Source organism: Nomascus leucogenys, chromosome 15, assembly GCF_006542625.1.
Source record: "Nomascus leucogenys isolate Asia chromosome 15, Asia_NLE_v1, whole genome shotgun sequence".
NCBI classification, from domain to species: Eukaryota; Metazoa; Chordata; class Mammalia; order Primates; family Hylobatidae; genus Nomascus; species Nomascus leucogenys.
This window is the reverse complement of record NC_044395.1, coordinates 88,689,712-88,713,153: the sequence shown is the minus strand read 5'-3', so window position 1 is coordinate 88,713,153 and position 23,442 is coordinate 88,689,712. Positions and strand designations below refer to the sequence as shown.

At 36.2% G+C, this 23,442-nt stretch overlaps 1 protein-coding gene across 2 annotated transcripts in view; it reads right to left on the bottom strand.

Moving 5' to 3' along the window:
• Positions 1 to 23,442, bottom strand: part of METTL15 (methyltransferase like 15) — a 232,421-nt gene that overhangs the window by 37,735 nt on the left and 171,244 nt on the right. The window contains exons 5-6 of one of the 2 annotated variants that reach the window (XM_030829119.1): positions 10,138 to 10,329; positions 3,621 to 3,799 (exon numbers count right to left, since the gene is read on the bottom strand). In XM_030829119.1, coding sequence (XP_030684979.1) covers positions 3,621 to 3,799; positions 10,138 to 10,329 — 371 coding nt within the window. The remainder of the gene's footprint in view (positions 1 to 3,620; positions 3,800 to 10,137; positions 10,330 to 23,442) is intronic. The other variant, XM_030829120.1, reaches the window with a different exon arrangement.

Here is a 23,442-nt window from a genome sequence, read left to right as displayed (position 1 = left end):
GAGCCTTGAACCTGTCTTTTGGAATTCCTATCATATGGAAGAGTACTGGAACTGTAGTTATTTATACTAGCAAAAGGCATCAAACTTTAGATTTTACAATTAACAGTTTAATCATGTGACTTACAGGATCCCACTGAGTGTGTGATTCCAAGTGTGTTGTTCTTCCTTGTCCTACTGAATTATTAGTTTTTGGAAAGCAAAGAAAGAGATTTATATTTCCATCAATATGGATTTTAATATGTGTCAGGAACTGTGCTGCCTATTTCCTAGAGTGCTTGATAGTTTTGAACATATTTAGTATGAACTTACCAGAATCAGAAAACACATTTAAATATAAGTCATTGCATATTATAGCTTTCCAAAATACATGTTTGTTAAACAAAGATATTGCTTAGGAATTGTACTGGGTTTATAGAGTCCCCCACAATTTATGTCTACGCAGTACAATTCATGTCTACCCAGAACCTATAAATGTGATCTGACCTAGAAATAAGGTCTTTGCAGATATAATCAAATTAAGATTAGGATATACTGGATTAAGTGTGGGCCCTAAATCCAACATGACTGGTGTCCTTATAAGAAGAGGGAAATCTGGACACAAAGACAGATGTCTAGGGAGAATGCCAAGTGACTATGGAGGCAGAAACAGTGATACATTGACAAGCCAAGGAACACCAAGGATTGCTGGCAACCGCCAGATGCTAGGAATAGTAAGGAAGGATTCTCCCCTAGTTCCCTTCTAACATCTTGATTTCAGACGTCAAGTCTCCAAAACTGTAAAAGAATAAATTACTGTTGTTTTAAGGCACAAAGTTTGTAGTACTTAGTAACAGCAGCCCTAGGAAACCCATACAGGAACCTGTGCCCTTCCAATTGTGTCTCATATTTTCTTTATGTAGTACCTCGATTTATTGGACTTGACAGATTTAACCCTTTTCTCTGTTAAACAAATTGTGTGAGGGTAGGATTCTATTCTTTGGATTCTCTGGTATTTCTATACAGTTCTAGTCCCATCAAAAGAGGTGTGCACTTACAGCCCAGAATGTTCACTGTTGTTATTACATAATTTAATTACATGTTACATAAACTGATGAAATATGAATGCAAAAGGAAAGACAGCTGCAGTTCCCACGAAAACTAAGTTGGAAACTTTGGAAACTCTTGTTAAGGGTGAATCACTTAAAAAAACTTCAATCAAATTAGGTATGAATGAGGCAATTATAAAAGACTAAAATGAAATCATGAAAATCTAGAAAAAACTTCTCATTCAGATGGCTTTGCAAATGCCTTTAAAGTCTTACTTCATTTTACTAAAACTATAACCAGAACTTATAGGACATATGTCATGGGTGTGGTTTGTTAAGAATGAACTTTGTGGAACTGCAATTAAAACACAAGCATACAAATATATGTATATTTTTATAGGTTCTATAATTCTCTGCTTTTATCAAATCTTCTATTGAACATACTATCATAACTCTTGATTACAATAAATAGGAAAGAGAATTTTCACTGTAAGTAGAGATTATTATATGATGTTTTCACTCAGTTCCCTGACTGTATAATCTATTAGTCTATAAACTTTGTAAACACAGAGGTTGTATCTGATTAGCTCCTATTTTACCTTTAGTGTTTAGGATAGTGCCTAGTATAAAGCAGCCTCTCTCAAAATATTTTTTGAATAAATGAGCACAAAATGAAAACACATTTTTGTTTTTCCCTTTTCCAAAAATTCATATTATCAATAATAAAGTTGTATTATTATAGACTGATATTTAAGACATAAAAATGCACTAATTCCAGATAACTCAATGTTTCAATGGCATTTACTAAATTGAGGTTTTATTTACCATATGTGAATATTTTCACTTTTACTGTATCATTTCTCATAGCTCTAATGTGTTTTTCATATCATAATCTTTCTGAAAGTACTTAAATTGTTCCTATTGCACACCTTCACACAATTTCTACTTTATGCCAGTGTTCTTTCCGCAAGTTTACAAAGTAGGATGCACAGACAGAAAAGGTAGCTTAAAGGCAGATTCCCAATTACGCCTCAAATTCATGAGCTTCCGAATTCTAGATTACTATTGCAAGCTACTGACCCTCCCTGAGCCTCAGTTTCCTTAGTAATCAGATGAGGTTTTCTGACTAGACAATTTCTAGGATGCTCTCTAGCCCCAACCTCTCATTTTCAGCACCAATTTTAGATTTGCTTATAAATAAAAAATATCACTTCTCACTGCTTTTCTTTCCAATATGGGAGACAGAAAATAACACATAGGTAAATGATTACAGTAAGGATACGGTGGAGACATGTTAGTGAGTACGGAGTGGTTAAAGGAACACCAGACAGGGGATGACTTTAATGTCGGCATGCTGGTATAAACACTTTTTTAGGGGGAAAAACATGAAATATTTTATGTTCATATAACCACAAGAATTCTGCTCTTAAACTTGCCTAAAGAAATCTCAATGGTAAGTTTGAAGGGCCCTGAGATATGTGGCTTAAAAAACTAAAGGCTAGTCAGCTGTTTATATTTCATTACAATAACTAAGTAGAATATCATCTTATTTAATTATATCATAAAACAATTGCTATGTGATCTCTAAATAGTAATGATCTAAATGAATTTATAATTAAGTTTTACTTCTTAAACTATGGGTAATATTAAGAGACAGCCAATATCAGGTTCTATTTATAAGTTACACAAATATTCCTTTTTTAAAAACTTCTTAAAATTTACTTAAGTAATTTAATAGGAACCACTGAAAAAAATCTTAATACATTTGGTAAATAAAAATGATACAGGGTTTCAGATGGTTCAACAAGATGAAAAATTTACCATTGGAATTCTGTTAAATAACTGCAAGAGTTATATTTTTGCCTTGGAAAACTTTCATCACGGAACACAGCTGTGAAACAACTTTGGCTTCAAACAGAAAGGTTACAATAAAGCGCCTCCTAGCTAGAGTTAGGTTCAAGAGGTTTATGGTGGTGAATAGCGAAATAGCAGAAAAGATGAAATGTTTCAATAAGCCCCTCAGGCTGATTTAGTTAGCATTCACAAAGTGGAATAACCTATACATCATATACCCTTTGTTAGTTGGTTGTTTAGAATAGATATGTGAGTCACTGGATTTTATTTTAGCATTTGGGCAATGCAATTCTCCTTTTGCCCAAAATATTAAAATGCAGAAATGTGAAACTAAGAGAAGTAATGTCAGATCTTATACAGGGTGCTTATCAACCATTGTGATGGATCAAGAAATCCTTTCACTCATCATTCCGTGTTTCACCTTGGTAGGCACAAATGATAAATTATCTTGTGTAAAATAAAAATCTACTATTATACAAATTAGCAAACTATAGTATATTTTTTAAAAAAATTGTATTTGGGGGAGAGGTTTTTTGGGGAAGAAGCTTGCAAAAGCAAAAGAAAGCTGACATTAGTGAAGGATAGGCAAGATTCTATCCTGGATTTCAAGTACAAATGAATCCCTCTGGGAGTCTAGGGGATTAATGCACACACACATGTGCATGCGTGCACACACACAAACACATGCACACACGTAAATATAATTTTCTCTTAGACACCGTTGAGAATTAATGAGGCTACCTGCAACAATGCTGGCAAGCTGCTGGGTTCTGGTGATGGGGTAGATGCTGCGTGCCTGAACAATTGCTGAAGCGATTTTCTTGGCATGCTTCTCCTCCCCGTATGTTCTTAGGATAGATGCAAGTGCCTGTTGATCTAAAGCATTCACAACATCAGCAGCAGTGGGCATGTCAGGGTACCTACGCACAAGAAGAGCCAATTAGTTCACTGACGTCAGTTTTCATTGACAAGAGGTGAAACTTCTGAGTACTGAGACATAAAGTCAGACATACACACATACTCTAGGAGAACTGAGGTTTTAAAGTCAGAGACTGAAACCTTAAACAAATGAAATAGACTTCCTATTTCAACGACCCATCATTATGGCAAGTGGTGATGGTTTGTAACATTCATCAAGGTCAAGGCAGCAGGAAGTTAAAAATACTAACCTTAAACTTTAATTCACAAAGAAATTTTTATTGTTCCTGTATATTTTTCTCAAACTAAAACAATGAAAAATGGTTAGACTTAAGTTGTTCAAAATTTAAATTACTGCTTAAATGTTTTTTGCAGTATAGAAGATACAAGGTTTGCTGATAATATTTAAACAAGTCTAACTCAAGAACTTGACTAAATCTGAGGCTGTGAAATAACTGATTACCTGTGGAGACACAAATTGAACTTAGAAAATCTATAAAAAAAGATACTGCTGGTCAGTTTCCCTCACAAAAACTCATACAACCTTAATGGCAATAATGCATATTATTCTAATGTTTAACAATATTTGGTCATTCTTCTGTAACAAAGGTCACCATATGGTAAAATCTGGTAATCAATAAGCAGTATTGAACAAGTCTAGATAGTAATTTTAGGTGGAGGAGGAATAAAAAATACCAACCTCTGGTCAAACAGAATAAATTATAGTCAGAAACAGTGTTTACTCTGTCAGACCATTCCTGTTTATCTTAGGGAAATGGGCCAAAGAATTCTAAGTGATGAGTTAATTATGACTTTATATATTAGAAAAATAGCTTTGCTAATGGCACAGTTACTGCTCTTACAGTCAATATGCTGGATTGATTGTTGGTAACATACTGTGAGGATCTGTAAGTAACAAGGGTATGGTAGCTTTAAGAACTGAGAGTCCAACCAGAGTGGTGTTGCCAAGAAACACCTGAAACTCTCCTTAAAAGTACTAAAATATACATTGTTAAGGCTAGTGCCTCCAGGACAAAATCTTTTTGCTGTCTTTGGCTTATCCCCTGATTTGTCATGACTTTCATCTCTCTTGATGTCTCTTTGTCTTTCTTTTTTGTCCAAATCTCGCTTTTCAGAATTTTTTTTTTTTTTTTGAGACAAAGTTTCGCTCTTGTTGCCCAGGCTGGAGTGCAATGGCAGATCTCAGCTCATTGCAACCTCCGCCTCCTGGATTCAAGTGATTCTCCTGCCTCAGCCTCCCGAGTAGCTTACAATAATTTTTTTTATGTCGGTCTGCCATTAAACTCACAGAACAATGAATGTCTTATAAGGTAGCCCTATTTCTATCTCAGTAGGCTTTGCCTATTCAACTTTGAGGATGAAGATCTGGTTTTTAGAGTTCAATTGATCTGGATTAGAATCCTGGCCTTGCTACTCATATTGAGTAAGACTTTTAACCTATTAGAGCCTCGATTTTTAACCTGTGAAATGAAAGTAACAATTCTTAACTCACGGAATGGTTTGGATAATTATTGGTGCACACAACTGTAAAACAGAAATACAATGCCTGGAACATAAAAGATGCTCAATGCATGCCACTGTCCCTTAGACCTTCCCCATTCATAAATTTGCAAGGCATAATTCGTGGCTTAAGTGACAAAAATCCCTGCTAAACCTGACCTATTTGTGAATTCAACTGCTCAAACCACTGAGCATTTGAATGAACTGTGTTAATGACGTGAAATTTAGAAATTTATCCATGGGATACAGCCCAGCTTTACCAAGATAATATTATGATGAGTATGGATGTACGTAGCAGTTTTTAATTATGCTTTTCTATGTTTAAATAAGAAAATTAAAAAGCATTTTGTTCAACACACATAATTGTACTCTAAATAAATAATTGGACAATACACATAATTTTATTTTACTCTTATATTAACAATGATAGAAGTTTCCATAGTGCTACAGTACAAAAGGTGAAACACTAGAAGGTTTGGCAGGCTGCTAGCCAGCTTCAGAATAGGCATTCATGTGGTCAAGGAGTCAAGATCCAAGGGCTTCCCCCCAACTAATAGATTTCATCTTGTCAGTCCTCCAGAGTTCACTGACTTACAGTGACTAAACTTAGAAAGAAAATATAAACACAATTAATTACCTTCTAGTGAAGACTATAACTGCCAACAGAACTAGACTCTCAAATTCTTGAAGCTATTAATTTCTTTCTATGGCTTCTACATAGGAAACCTTACTATAATCCGAAAGCTGCTGTTGAAATTGGAATCAGCAGAGAATAAACTATGTTTTAAGACTCAAGTGTTAAATGGCGACTGGTTAAGGAAGCCTCTTGCATCCATCTTCATGACAGGGATACATCTCCCTTCAGGAATTAACAGGCCACATTTTTTGGCCTGGATGAGCCAAGGCAAACATATACAACTTGGATTAGCACTGCACATGTTTGAATCTATGACTTTTCTTTTTCAATAAATTCATGTGAATCAACTCCCCCTTTTCAAATGTCACATACTTTCTTCAGAGCTGTTATAAGAGCTATTTATGACAAACCCACAGCCAATATACTGAATGGGAAAAAACTGGAAGCATTCCCTTTGAAAACTGGCACAAGACAGGGATGCCCTCTCTCACCACTCCTATTCAACATAGTGTTGGAAGTTCTGGCCAGGGCAATCAGGCAGGAGAAGGAAATAAAGGGTATTCAGTTAGGAAAAGAGGAAGTCAAATTGTCCCTGTTTGCAGATGACACGATTGTATATCTAGAAAACCCCATTGTCTCAGCCCAAAATCTCCTTAAGCTGATTAGCAACTTCAGCAAAGTCTCAGGATACAAAATCAATGTGCAAAAATCACAAGCATTCTTATACACCAATAACAGACAAATAGAGAGCCAAATCATGAGTGAACCCCCATTCACAATTACTTCAAAGAGAATAAGATACCAAGGAATTCAACTTACAAAGGACGTGAAGGACCTCTTCAAGAAGAACTACAAACCACTGCTCAATGAAATAAAAGAGGATACAAACACATGGAAGAACATTCCATGCTCATGGGTAGGAAGAATCAGTATCGTGAAAATGGCCATACTGCCCAAGGTAATTTATAGATTCAATGCCATCCCCATCAAGCTACCAATGACTTTCTTCACAAAATTGGAAAAAACTACTTTAAAGTTTATATGGAACCAAAAAAGAGCCTGCATTGCCAAGACAATCCTAAGCCAAAAGAACAAAGCTGGAGGCATCACGCTACCTGACTTCAAACTATACTACAAGGCTACAGTAACCAAAACAGCATGGTACTGGTACCAAAACAGAGATATAGACCAATGGAACAGAACAGAGCACTCAGAAATAATGCCACATATCTACAACCATCTGATCTTTGACAAATCTGACAAAAACAAGAAATGGAGAAAGGATTCCCTATTTAATAAATGGTGCTGGGAAAATTGGCTAGCCATATGTAGAAAGCTGAAACTGGATCCCTTCCTTACACCTTATACAAAAATTAATTCAAGATGGATTAAAGACTTAATGTTAGACCTAAAACCATAAAAACCCTAGAAGAAAACCTAGGCAATACCATTCAGGACATAGGCATGGGTAAGGACTTCATGTCTAAAACACCAAAAGCAATGGCAACAAAAGCCAAAATTGACAAATGGGATCTAATTAAACTAAAGAGCTGCTGCACAGCAAAAGAAACTACCATCAGAGTGAACAGGCAACCTACAGAATGGGAGAAAATTTTTGCAATCTACTCATCTGACAAAGGGCTAATATCCAGAATCTACAATGAACTCAAACAAATTTACAAGAAAAAAACAACCTCATCAAAAAGTGGGCGAAGGATATGAACAGACACTTCTCAAAAGAAGACATTTATGCAGCCAAAAGACACATGAAAAAATGCTCATTATCACTGGCCATCAGAGAAATGCAAATCAAAACCACAATGAGATACCATCTCACACCAGTTAGAATGGCCATCATGAAAAAGTCAGGAAACAACAGGTGCTGGAGAGGATGTGGAGAAATAGGAACAGTTTTACACTGTTGGTGGGACTGTAAACTAGTTCAACCATTGTGGAAGTCAGTGTGGCGATTCCTCAGGGATCTAGAAGTAGAAATACCATTTGACCCAGCCATCCCATTACTGGGTATATACCCAAAGGATTATAAATAATGCTATAAAGACACATGCTCACATATGTTTACTGCGGCACTATTCACAATAGCAAAGACTTGGAACCAACCCAAATGTCCAACAATGATAGACTGGATTAAGAAAATGTGGCACATATACACCATGGAATACTATGCAGCCATAAAAAAGAATGAGTTCATGTCCTTTGTAGGGACATGGATGAAGCTGGAAACCATCATTCTCAGCAAACTACCGCAAGGACAAAAAACCAAACACCACATGTTCTCACTCATAGGTGGGAATTGAACAATGAGAACACATGGACACAGGAAGGGGAACATCACACACTGGGGCCTGTTGTGGGGTGGACGGAGGGGGGAGGGACAGCATTAGGAGATATACCTAATGTTAAATGACCAGTTACTGGGTGCAGCACACCACCATGGCACATGTATACGTATGTAACTAACCTGCACATTGTCCACATGTACCCTAAAACTTCAAGTATAATAAAAATAAATAAATGTATTCTCCTAAAAAAAAAATCTTTGATTAAGTTATAGTCTATACCATCTACCTGAACACCATTCAACATTTTAAGATATATTTACTCAACTCTAATTTCATCCATTAGGTATTAATTTTAAAATCTCAATGTCAATGTTATTTTCAAGCTCTTGGGAAAACCACAGGACCCTGATTCACAAACTACAGTTTGCTGATAAGTCTTTAAATTAACAATATGGGATTTACTACTAGTAACTAGAAGTTTTGTTCATTGTATTTCAGAAATTGGCTTGATGTTTTATTACCTCTACACAACCACTTCCATCTCCACACATAAGACTATATTTCATCTTTACTATTAGTTACTTGTTTTTAAAGGACTTTTATTATTTTCTTTTATAATTACATTCTTTATTCTGTGAATGCCAAAAACATGTGCAAAAGAAGGTATAACACTTTCGAACAACAGAGTCCCCACAACTATAGGTAACGAGCCAAGTTAACAGGTCATATCACAACATAGGGAAAAAGGCTATATGTGAATAATTACCACAAAACAAAGCAGTTTGTGGTGGGGCATGATATGAGAGAAAAAACCACAGTTAAGTTTTACAGGTATAGGCTGTCCATTCCCTAGGTCAGTATTGAGAATAGACATAGGTCCTAATCTAAGCTTTTACCATTAATTTAGACAATTAATATAAAGAAATTGTTGGCCGGTAATGGTGGCTCATGCCTATAATCCCAGCATTTTGGGAGGCTAAGGCAAGTGGATCACTTGAGGTCAGGAGTTCGAGACCAGCCCAGACAACATGGTGAAACTCCATCTCTACTAACACAAAAATAATTAGACGGGCATGGTGGTACACGTCTGTAATCCCAGCTAATCAGGAGGCTGAGGCATGAGAATTGCTTAAACTTGGGAGGTGGAGGTTGCAGTGTGAGATCATGTCACTGCACTCCAGCTTGGGTGACAGAACGAGACTCTGTCTCAGAAAAAAAAAAAAAAAAGAAAAGAATTATTTCTATACTTTCCTAGAATATGATTGTTTTTGTGTTATTTAATCTATTTGAATAATGGAGAATAAAGGCTAGTATTTCCAGGAAGAGGAGGTGTAAAAGATATCTTATTATAGTACTGTGTTTGATATCGTATCATAAATTACAGTTTCTCTGGAGAAGGTTCAAACAAAGTGACCACATAAGACAGGACAAAACACACTTACTGACTTCTAGGATCTTGCCTTTTTTTTTTTTTTCTGTATGCTAAAACAGGATGCATTAAATATATGTACTTCTTTTTGCTTCTCACAAGAGGCATAGTTGGGCATGCATAAAAATGAAATTGTTGTTGCAGTAACGTGATATCTCCTGATATTGGTTAACACTCTAAAACCCATATTGTATAAGTAAAAAAGATATTCAGTATGAGTTATCCTCTTCACTATTTTGTGTAAAGGCAATAATTGTTTTTCTTAAAAATCCCAAATCCAGAGAAATACTGATATGTATAATGAGTATGAAACAAACTGATTTATTATGCATTGGTAGTATTAGGTGCAGGCATGTAATGGAAATTCTGTAGTCTTAAAAAAATTAAATGCAGAGTGTTTTTGACAAATTGATTTCTTGTCGTGAGAAGAAATGCTTTACGAATACTCACCTGCCACCATCCATTCTCATGTCCAAAGGGCCATCTTTCCGAAGGGAAAAACCTCTTTCAGGTGTATCAAGTTGCATGGAGGAACACCCAAGATCCATAAGAACTCCATCAAAAGTTCCTGGCTGCACTCCAGCTTTCATTAATAAGGCTTCTGCCTGGCTGAACTGGCCCAGCATAGCTCGGATTTGTTTACTGTGAGTAAACCCAGGAGATAGAGAAAACACTCCTGTTAGATTGAAGTCTTTCTAAAGTCTATGATCAATGGAAGGGAGCACATTCTATTATTACATGATTTAACCGATATATATTTACTGAGTGCTTAGTGTTGTATAAAGACATGGATATGGAAACTATACATCTTGGGTTTCAAACACCAGAGCTGGTTTAATGTAATTTTATTACTGCTGATAAACACAATTTATTGTATATCTTTGTGAAGGGATACAATATATTCATAAGTTAGAAAAATTCCTATGTCAAACCAGGTCTTTCATATTTTCTTTAAAAATTCTTAAATCTATGGGTAGAGAAAAAAGCATATGTCATTCTATCAAAAGAATAACGAGTAAGCCAATTAAATACAATACTATAATATAAATCATAAAATGATGTCAAATATGTTCAAACCAATCATTTTAGCTTTCTCCATGTTTTTCCTATAAATTAGAATAGGGTGCCATGCAGCTATAAACTTGAGGAATGAAACTATGACTAAAATAAATGCCTTCTTGCTGAAGCAATGTATTATCTCTCAGCAGGGATTCTGAAGTGAATGGAGCATTTAGAACCAACAGACAGGCAGGAGTTGGGATCACCTTGCAGCTATACTAATTCTTCTTCCTACAAGTGAGATGCTGCCTTTAGGGTTCTTCAGAAGCCTTAAGGCAACTAGCATGCATTTTGGAAGGTGAATGAGAAGAGAAAATTGGGCAATACTCTCAAGATGTCATTCCCTCTGTCTAAAGGTGGGTAGAGTGAGTTTGGATTTCAACAGTGTTGGACAATTTACATTTATGATATTTACTTATATGGTATGTTGTTTAAGGTGAACTTCACAGCTCATTAGTAACTTTTAAATAAAATTCCATTGGAGAAAGTAACTGAATATTTGCTATAGGTTAGGCATTATGTTATTTGGAGTGTACATAAAGATTAATAAAGCATGACTTTCTGTACTTTGAGCTGACAGGAAAAGATGTATAAACAATTTACAAAATAATCTGATGCATGCCACTAACAGAATAATGAACAAATTGCCCTGTTCTTATTTGGAAAATAAAAATGCTAAGACTAGCATTGGAAACACAGAAATAACAGAATACTACTATTGAAAGGCAACTCACAAGTCAATTGTTACTATCACATAACTGATATTTGAATTTTTCCCCAATCCAACATCACTGCTGTGTAAGTAGACAGAAAGGAGAGTCATTGTTTTAACTACCTCCTGTATATGCCATTGGGAGAGAGGGATTCCAATTCTAAGGTTGTGAATATAGCCAAACACAGGATTTCATTTGGCCCAACACTGGCCAGATGAAACAAAAGTTTGTTTCATTTTAATTATTTTATTTAACTTTTAAGTTTAGGGGTACATGTGCAGGTTTGTTATATAGGCAAACTTGTATCATGGGGGTTTGTTGTACAGGTTATTTCATCACCCAGGTATTAAGCCTAGTATCCATTAGCTATTTTTCCTGATCCTCTCCTTCCTCCCACTTTCCCCACTTTGGTAGGCCCCAGTGTGTGTTGTTCCCCTCTATGTGTCCATGTGTGGTCATCATTTAATTCTCACTTATAACCACTAGCATGTGGTATTTGGTTTTCTGTTCCTGCATTAGTTTGCTAAGGATAATGGCCTACAGCTCCATCCATGTTCCTGCAAAGGCCATGTTCTCATTCTGTTTTATGGCTGCTTAGTATTGCATGGTGTATATGTACCACATTTCTTTATCTGGTCTACCATTGATGAGCATTTAGTTTGATTCCATGGTTTTGCTATTGTGAATAGTGCTGCAGTGAACATATGTGCACATGTATCTTTATAATACAACAATTTATACTCCTTTGGGTATATACCCAGTGGTGGCATTGCTGGGTTGAATGGTATTCTGACTTTAGGTCTTTGAGGAGTCATTACACTGTCTTCCTCAATAGTTGAACTAATTTACACTTCCACTAACAGTGTATAAGCATTTCTTTTTCTCTGCAACCTCGCCAGCATCTGTTATTCTTTGACTTTTTAATAATAGCCATTCTGAATGGTTTGAGGTGGTATCTCATTGTGGTTTTGATTTGCATTTCTCTAATGATCAGTGATGTTGAGCTTTTTTTCATATGTTTATTGGCTGCATGCAAGTCTTCTGAGTCAAAAGTTTATTAATCACGTATATTCCCCTCCCTGCCGAAGGGAAGAAGGCATTACTTGCCATGCAGGGTCACATAGGGGTTGCACTCAGGAAGAGACTGGAAAATCAGGGGCTGTGAGAAGGAGATTTTAAGAAGTTGGGTTGCCCCCTGGTTCCCAGAAGAATGTGATTGGCTTGTTTGGATAATCCCTTGAGCTGGCAGAAATTGAACCTGCTAATGAGGGATAAGCAAAAATTATGCCTGATCGCTTTGATAAAAAGGGTTTTTTGGCTAGGTAAACTTATCTGCAAGAATATAGTGGGGAGAGAAACTTGTGGCTAGGCTGAGAAAAAATTAATTTATATATATATTAAAAATATAAATTATAGCTCCTTCCACGCCACCACAATGGTGCACCTGGATGTCCTGGCTGATGCTCTCAAGAACATCAACAATGCCAGAAAGAGAGGCAAACGAGGTTGTTATTAGGCCGAGCTCCAAAGTTATTGTCCGGTTTCTCACTGTGATGATGCAGCATGATTACATGGGCGAATCTGAAATCACTGATGATCACATTGCTGGGAAAATTGTTGTGAACCTCACAGGCAGGCTAAACAAGTGTGGAGTGATCAACCCCCAGATTTGATGTACAACTCAAAGATCTAGAAAAATGGCAGAATAATCTGCTTCCATCCTGCCAGTTTGGTTTCATTGAAATGACAACCTCAGCTGGCCTCATGGACCATGAAGAAGCAAGAAGAAAACATACAGAGGGAAAATCCTGTGATTCTTTTTCTAGAGATGTAATACATATTTACAAATAAAATGCCTCATGAACACACACACACACACACACACACACACATTGTCTCTCTCTCTCTCTCTCTCTATATATATATGGTATATATATGGTATATATATATGGGTTTTATATATATGGTATATATATATGGGTTTTATATATATGGTATATATATGGGTTTTATATATATAGAGAGAGAGAGAGACAATGTGTGTGTGTGAGAGTACATATATATAGTGTGGAGAGTACATATATATATATAGTGTGGAGAGTACACATATATATAGTGTAGAAAGTACATATATATGTACACACACATATATATGTACACACACATATAGATATAGTGTGTGTGTGTGCATGTGTACATACTACTGGTTCTGTTTCTCTGGAGAATCCTGAGACATAATATCTCAGGTACTATTTGATATTAATATGAGTAAAATAAAATTATGCCTGTTTTCTAGTGAACTCCACTTAAGCAAAACACTACTTTCCCCAGAAGTTAAGGAACACATAATAACTAGGCCTTAATCTGGGGTCTTACACCACAGTCCTTAGCTCACGTTTGAACATTCTCAGTAATAGGAACTCACTACTGTTTTGTTAAACACTTCTTTTTTACTTGATAGCTATTTTATCACTATTTCTATAACTTTTGTCCCTAGTACTCCCCTATGTCAAGCAAGTTGAAAACCTATACCCCAGAGCAGCCTTTCATACTTGTACTGTTAGCTACTGTAAAGGGTATTTGTTGGCTACCTTAGTTTCCAATCTGTCAATTCTAAAAGGAACTCATAATTTCGGTTACATATTTTGGGAAAGATTGATCATATCCATGATAGTTTATATGTCAACTTGGCTGAGCTACAGTGCCCAGTTATTTAATCAAACCCTAACTTATGTGTTGCTATGAAGGTGTTTTGTAAATATGTGTAATACCTACAATCAACTGACTTTAATTAAACGCTATTATCCTTAATAATATAGATGTGTCTCATCCAATCAGTTGAAAGGCCTGAAGTTTCCCAGAGGAAGAAGAAATTCTGCCTCAAGACCACGATATCAGCTTCTACCAGATAGTTTCCAGCCTGCTGGCCTGTCCTACATATTTCACATATGTCAGACCCCACAATCAGGTGAGTTAACTCCTTGAAATAAATTTCTTCATATAATAAGATATCATATATATATATATATTTATTTATCTACTTCCTATTGATTCTGTTTCTCCTAGTAGCCTGATAGACATAATATCTCTGCATAAGAGGTAGATTTTTGATTAGCTACACTACTTTGTGTACATTATCCCAATGGCCCACTATAATTGGTTCAGAAATTGGCACAAGTCACAACTCTGGCAAGTGAGATACAAGAGATACTTTCTGGTGTCAGGGGAAAGAAGATTCTTCTTTTTTCCACTGAGCTCCTGGGGCAAGAAGGTTTTTCTAACACTTGCTTGATATGAAAGAAGCAGCACACAGCTCTGATTATTGCTAGCAAACCAGCAGTTAAATTGTCCCAAGGAAGGAGACAGTGGCAGCCAATTTTGGCCAACACTATAGAAAGCAAAGTAGAGAGAAAGATTTACCAGGCCACTGAATTGAGCCTCACCTGAACGTACTCCTGAAGTTTTAAGTTATAAGAACCCATACATTATCTTTGTTACTTAAAACAGTTTGATGGGTTATGATTTTACTTGTAATTGAAAACATGCTAACTACTATAGCTATCATGCCCTTTAAGTCTTCTTTACTCCAAAGCAGGGGTGTCCAATCTTTTGGCTTCCCTGGGCCACTGAAAGATGAAAAATAGCCTTGGGTCACAAATACAATACACTAACACTAAGGATAACTAATGAGCTAAAAAAAAAATCACAAAAACATCTCATAATGTTTTAAGAAAGTTTATAAATTTGTGTTAGGCCACATTCAAAGCCATCCTGGGCTGCATGTGGTCTTTGGGCCGGGGGTTGGACAAACTTGCTTTAAACCATGTATGTTACTTAATTCTCATATTGCTATAAAGAACTGCTTGAGTCTGGGTAATTTATAAGGGAAAGAGATTTAGTTGACTCACAGTTCTCATGATTGTAAGGGAACTTATAATCATGGTGGAAGGCAAAGGGGAAGCAGGCACCTTCTTCACAGGGCAGGAGGGAGGACAGAGTAAGTGCAAGCCTGGGAGATGCCAGCTGCATATAAAACCATCAGATCTTGCGAGAGCTCACTCACTATCACCAGAACAGCATGAGGGAAACCACCTACAAGACTGGATTCCTTCACCTGGTCCTGCCCTTGCCAAATGGAGATTATGGAGATTACAATTTTAGGTAAGATTTGGATGGAGACATAGAGCCAAACCATATCACCATGTATATTTTGTTTCTTTAACCATACCCCACATAAAAAAAAAATATTCTCCATGCTGGCTGCTCTTTTCTGAATGTGTTCCAGTCTGCCTATGTCCCTAGATCTGAATTCCATAATGATCAGCAAGAAAAAAGTAAATCCTTGCTCCCCTTGTTCTAGTTATATTAATAGAGCTCAAGCTCAAGATGAAATTAGTTTTAGAATTTATTTCACACTGTTGACTTATACTGCCTAAATCCCTTTAGTCTTTTTCATGTACACTGCTGCTAAGCCTATTTCCTCCATACTGTACTTGGGTAGTTTTGCTATTTTTTTAAATGTAAGTACAATTTTTGTCTTATGCATTTTCTACAGTCCTTTCAGGATTCAGGGATTATCTTCAACAACAGAAATCTTCTTCATACTGCAGCAAAAGCCTGTAACAAATCACTACTGTCCAGTCTTAATTCCTTAGATAGTATAGTTATTATCCTGCTTACAGCTAAGTACTTGTAAAAATAAACATAAGATCTTATAGAAGATGTTTGCATTCTTGGATGTCCTCAAGCTTAGCTGTTTAACAGAAAATATTCATACAGTTTCATAACTCACTATGAGTAAATAACAAAGATGTAATAATCATTGTGGTATAAAGCTCAACATTATAATGTACAAGTATGAAAGTATATAAAAAATGATGCACCACCACAAAATAAATGTGTCTTAAAACTCTTTAAGACAGAGTTTTCTGATGCTACATCAGTTATGTTTCTAGAATTGAATTGTTCTCTGAGTAAAGGAAACATCCATTAAGTTTGCTGACCAACTGTTGAAAACTCAGCCACAACTTTAGACTCTGCTCATTATCTCATATATGCAATTACGTTAAGGCTAATTTTCCTAGATAGGCAGATTACATGCCCACTTTTCCCTCACCCACTCCCCTTCCATTGCTCTCCTCTTTCCTTTACTTCTTCTTTTCCTCCATTCTTCCTTTTTCCTTTCAAACTTTAATTTTCAGTATTTTTGAATGTGCATTTTACAAGTGTTAAAAGTAATAGAAAAGTATCATCCTATGTTCTCCAGGATGTAAGTAGAATGTTGCTTGTGATCCAGAACACTTGCTAAATGAGAACACTTTCTCAATCCAACCCCAGTAAAAGTCAAGGGACGCAGCAGTAGAATGCAAACAATACCTTGGTTGTAGGCAGCCATTTCTGAGGTTCTCTGACTGTAATAAGTATTGTTAATCCCGACACTGGCAAGTCATTTGCACTTGTAGTACAAGTTATAAACCCATTTTACTATAAATGACTAAGGTGCTCTAGTATATATCTGAGACTGGTGATATAAGAATAGCTACCACTCACTGTGTACTTATTAGAATTGAACATGGAACATGGAACTTCACCATTCTTCTAACGGCATACAATCTAATAAGAGGAGTTAAGAACAAATTGCTTCGCAAATTATAAAAATCAGTCCACTCACAAGGTTGGGCATCCTGTAGTTAATAAGTGCTCATCCATCTTGGCTACAGAAATCTAAAATTCCCATGGTTTCTAAGGTGCTTGATATAAAAGGGTACTTTTGCTGTCCAGGAATAAATAATTTTGTTTCACAGACAGTAGACTTATTTATGTAAAATCAGGGCTGCTGGATAAAGCAATTTAAAAATATAAAATCTGTTCACAAATTTTCAAGAAAAACTTTGAATTTGGAACTAACTTTCTGAGACAGCACAGGAAGAAAAACATCTATTACGTTTATCCTCCTAGGATATAACACTCTTCCAGCCTAACCAATAGTACTAAATAAAGGCTTTGAGTAATTATACATCTTTAATCTCAAGCACAGTAATGAATACTACCATAATATGCAACAAATGTACAATGCAGACATACACAACTGGCAAAAACATAAAAATGGTCCATGAAAATGATTAATGATGATGGTCATGATTCTCTCTGGATCACTTAATTTTTGCTATGTAACAAACTACCACAAAATGTAATGGCTTCTTATGATTCTATGGGTCAGCAATCTAAATTGGGCTCAGCTTGGTGATTCTTTTGACAGTGGGTTGACTGAGGCCTAGTTGGTACCACATGGCCTCACTTACACATTGGGAAGTTGGTTGAGGTAAAGATGATGACTGGACCATATGTCTCCAGCATTTAGCAGGTTAGCCCAAGTTTTTCCAAAGAAAGAGTGGTCTTGTTTCAAAAGTAGCAATGTAGGGCAATCCCAATGCACAAGAACTTTTAAAGTTTCTGACTGTGCCCTGTTTTCTAATATCCTATTAGCCAAGGGAAGTCAAATAGCTCAGTTCAGATTCAAGGGCTATAGTAACAGACTTCACCTCTTGATGGTAAGTGTTGATGGACATCATGCAAAGAATGCATACAGAAAAGAGACAAATTCTAGGAAGCATTTTTATAAACAATATATCATACTCTTTTTATATTTAGGAGTTAATTTGTAATTAGGAAGGAGAAAGTGTACTTTTTTCCCTCTAACCTAGATTCCCTTCTGCTGATTGAGACTTTTTATTGTTACAAGGTAGTTTCTTTTTAAAAGCATTGAGAGAAACACGCAGTGTCGGTTGGTGATTGACAGTACAACTCCTAAGCAGACTAAAGGGCAAGGTTCCAGTGCCAGAAATATAAATCTGGGTAGAGACCAAATAGGAGTCTGTGGCACAGGGGTCTGTCAAAGGTGAATACATGATAATCTGGGAGAAAGTAGCATGTTAGCAGCAGGGTTCTGTAAGAAGATAATGTGTATATAGACCTAGTCATGTTAGCATCAAGTAATAGTTTGAAAGCATTATCTTTACTAACCATTGTCCTTCCTTGCCTTCCCTTCAAGAAATACTTTTTAAAAACTGATTTAGTCATTCATTTGTAGCTCACACATTGACTTTAACAAAATATATTTTAGAAATAATAAAACACAATTATATTTCTCTCTCTCAGTAACCCTTTTAAAATTTATTCAGTGGAGTAATCTTTCCCCACTCTGGAATAACAATCTAGCAGGTCCCAAACCTTTACCACTCACTCATATGTAATAGACAGTCCCATGGCCACTGAGTTGCAGACTTATTCATCTCAGGAGTTAAGACTGTCCAGTGCTCAACTATAAAAACAAACAACAAATAAATATTTACTGAGCTTCTACTAAATGTCAGGCACTTTTCTAGTCATCTGAGATACAAAGAAAATAAAGTACCCATGATTGTAGAGCTTATATTCCAGGAAACAAGAAAAATCAATACATTTGGAAACATCTATTTCTGTTTACAGCAGTTTAACTTGATCAGACCAACTCTTCCACAGAACAAAACTAGAAAAGCTAGATAAGACAATTATAATTACCCATTTGAAGGAATCAGAGAGTTATAAAAACAGCTAAGACTTGAGGGAACAAAGAAAAGTGAAAACAGGTGAGTCCAACACTGGAGCAGATATTCCACTAATGGCCTACTTATTTGCAAGTGGATGCTGAGAGCTGAAGAAACTGAGGAGGACTTTCGGCAGCTTCATAGGATACAGGAGACAAATATTAGAGTTCAGGACCCATCCAGGTGGATATGACCAGGAAATAGCCCCAGAATTTCAGATGAGGCTCTAAAGGGCTAAAACTGGGATTAAACTAGAAGGGTCAACAAAAAATAGATTATTACACAAGTACTGAAATTCAGTTTCCAATTGATTCAAGCCTTATTGCATTAGGGTAACATAGTCTCAGATGAATTGCCTGCCAAAAGCAACATTAAGTGGTATCTGGAGGAAGACACCTTCAAGACTCTCAAATTATCTCCACAATTTTTTAAAAAACAATGTGTGAAATAAAATAAAAATTCCTAGACAGACACAAGGATAAGAACACATACCAAGCTTAAGGAATATGTTATAGAAACAGACATGCAGAATACAGAATAGAGTTATCAGAATGGACTATAAAATGACTGGTTAATATACTCAAGGAAACAAAGGGCAAACTAGATAACTTTATCCCAGAAATGGCTCTATAGAAAACAGTTAAATAAAATAAAAATCAGACCAAATGGAAAACAGAAAATTATAATAATTAAAATTAAGAATTCTCTAGATGGGCTTAAGAGCAGCTCACAGATAGCCAAAGAGAGAATTAGGGACATGAAACACAGTTCATTAGAAACTATTCAGACTGAGGAAGAGATTGGAAATAATTTGGAATATACAAAAAAAAAAAGAGCATAAGAGACATGGTGAGCAAACCTAACATACATATGACCAGAATTCCAAAAAAGAGGAAAGAAAAAATGGAGTAAAAGCAATATTTAAAAACAATGGCAAAGCTTCCAAAATGATTCAAGATTTCAAACCACAGATTAAAGAAACACATAAACTACAAAGAAGATAAACATAGATACAAAAGCAAAAATGCAAAACTAGGACCATCATAGTAAAATTTGAAAAGACAACAGGAAATAAAATTACTAAGAACAGCCAGAAGAAAAAAGATACATTACACTCAAGAGAGCAAGTCAGAACTAAAATAAGCGAAGCCAGAAGACAAAAATAGCTAACAATCAAATTTCCATCAAAAATTAAAGGCAGATAGAGATATTCTCAGATAAAGAAAATTGAGTTAGTTCACCTGCAGGAGACCTATATTAAAAGAACTATTAAAAAGAGTTTTCTTCAGGTAGAAGAAAATAATCACAAATACAACCAAAGCAATGAATGGGAAAAATGGGAAAAAAAGCAATGGAAAGTGTAAGTATATGGTAATTACATATTAATACAGACTGTACAAAATAATAATTTTGAGAGAGTTCAATATATATGTAGAATTAAAATATATGCTAGTGGCACAAAAGGAAAAAATAGAATTAATGTAGTTAACATGATCCAAGGTCCTTGCAACTACAATGTCCTGGAAGAGGTAAAATTACTAATTTATGTTAGCCTTCCTTTTTTTTTTTTTCGTTTTGTTTTTGAGACAGAGTCTCGCCCTGTTGCTCAGGCTGGAGTGCAATGGCGTGACGTCGGCTCACTGCAACCTCCGCCTCCTGGGTTCAAGCGATTCTCCTGCCTCAGCCTCCCGAGTAGCTGGGATTACAGGCACACGCCACGATGCCTGGCTAATTTTTTGTATCTTTAGTAGAGACAGGGTTTCACCATGTTGGCCAGGCTGGTCTTGAACTCCTGACCTTGTGATCCGCCTGCCTCGGCCTCCCAAAGTGCTGGGATTACAGGCGTTAACCACCGCGCCCGGCCATGTTAGTCTTTCCTAAGACAATCATGTAGGTTGTGATCACCAAAGTAACGTCAAAATGATTAATAAAATAATGTATAACAAATAAGAGAGCAGACGAAGAAATGGACTAATTTTTAAAAGGCAATAAAGGAGAGAAAAAGGAACATAGAATAGGTTGAACAAATAGAGAACAAACAGAAACATGGTGGGTAGATTTAAACCCAAATACATCAGTAATTACACCAAGTATTACTGAAGTAAATACTCTAATTCAAAGATAAAGGAGTGTTAGATTGAATTTTAACAATCAAATTTTAGGCTGCTTGTAAATGACACTATTCAAATGTTAGTATCAAAAAAAGGTGAAAGTAAGAAGACAGAAATAGATGTCATGCAAATATTAAACAAAGGAAAGATGGTAGAGTTACACTATTATCAAAATACAATTCATCAGGTCATCATAACCCTGATACAAAATTCAAGAAAGACATTACATGATAAACTAAGGCCAGCTAGGCACAGCGGCTCATGCCTGCACTGCCGGCACTTTGAGAGGCGGAGGCAGAAGCACTGTTTGAGCCCAGGAGTTTGAAACCATCCTGGGCAACATGGCAAGACTCTGTCTCTTTCAAAAATACAAAAAATAGCCAGGCATGGTGGTGTGTGCCTGTGGTCCCAGCTACTAAAGAGGCTGAGGAGGGAAGATCACATGGGTCTGGGGAGTGGAGGTTGCAGTGAGCCAAGATTGTACCACTGCACTCAAGCCTGGGTGACACAGCAAGACTCTATCTCAAACAACAACAACAAACTTAAAGGCCAATCTCTCTCATGGATAAAACAACAAAGTAATGGATATTAACAAAATATGTACAAACCAAATTCAACTACCTATACAAAAGATGATATTATCAGGTTGACATCCAGATGGCAAGATCCATGAGGCAGTCAAGTATGCAGTACTGAAGACAGGAGAGAGGTGAGGACTGAAGAGAGCTTTTGTAATTGCCTAAGAATAGTAAGACTTAGTGAAGGTTTATTAAATGAATATATAACAAATTTTTAAAATGGAAGAATTCTTTTGGTCTTAGATTTAGGCCAAGACCCTCAGGAGATAGATATCTGATGCTAAAAGAAATATCAAATAAAAATGTGATTTTCTCAAATACAAGGCCTAGAGGTTTCATTAATCTTGGGCCCTCACAGGGAATTTATTTACTTAATATTATAAAACAGATTAGAAAATGAATAAGAAAGAATTTTTAAAAGAAAACTTCCTTGGTGAGAACTGCTTTACCCCTTGATTTTCTTAACATTTAATTTTATTCTTTTTACATGATGTTCAAATGCTGAATCCTATATTCCACATAATTGTCACATAAAAATGTCTACTTCCTCTGTGCTTAAATTCCACTGCCCCAGTGTGTGCCTGCTTCTGACACCCACACGAATTCTCTCTCTCATATAAGGCCTATACAATGCTTGGTGATAATTTCTCCTTCTAGATACCCATAGGGCTTTTTTGGGTTGTTGTTTTTGTACAAGTTTATGGGGCAGATGTGAAATTTGTTACAAGTATATAATGCGTATCCTCAAGTCAGGGCATTTAGGCTGTCCAGCACCAGAGTGCATTTTTTAAAACTATACTCATTTTATTCTGCAATCAAACACTGAATTTATTCCTTTCAACTACATGTTTGTACCATTTAACCCACTTCTCTTCATCCTCTCTCCTCCCCAGCGTAGTCACCTTTCCTAGTCCCTGTTATCTTTCCACTCAACCTCCATATGATCAAAATGTTTAATTCCTACATGTAAGTGAGAACATACAATATTTATCTTTATGTGCCCAGCTTATTTCAAATAAGATAAGGACCTCTAGTTCCATCCACGTTACTTCAAATGACATGATTCCATTTTTTTTGTTGCTGTTTTTGTTGTTGTTGTCGTTGTTGTTTTTTGAGACCAAGTCTTGCTCTGTCAGCCAGGCTGGAGTGCAGTGGTGGCTCACTGCAACCTCCCATCTCCCGGGCTCAAGCAATTCTCTTGCCTCAGCCTCCCAAGTAGCTGGGATTACAGGCGTGTGCCACCATGCCCTGCTAATTTTTGTATATTTAGTAGAGATGGGGTTTCACAGTGTTGGCCAGGCTGGTCTCGAAATCCTGACTTCAGGTAATCTGCCTGCTTCAGCCTCCCAAAGTGCTGGGATTACAGGTGTAAGCCACCGTGCCTGGCCAATTTCATTCTTTCTTAAGGTCAAATAGTATTTCATTATGTATACACATACATTTTCCTTATCCATTTATCTGTTGATGAACACTTAGATTGATTCCATATCTTTGCTATTGTGAATAGCACTGTGATAAATATGCTAGTACATGTATCCCTTTGATATACTAATTTCTTTTCATTAGGTAGATACCTAGCAGGGGTATTGCTGGATTGAATGGTAATTCTATTTGTAGTTTTTGAAGAAATCTCCTTACTGTTTTCCATAATGGCTGAATAGTTGTTAAATATTTTCTCCCATTCAATAGGTTTTCTCTTCACTCTATT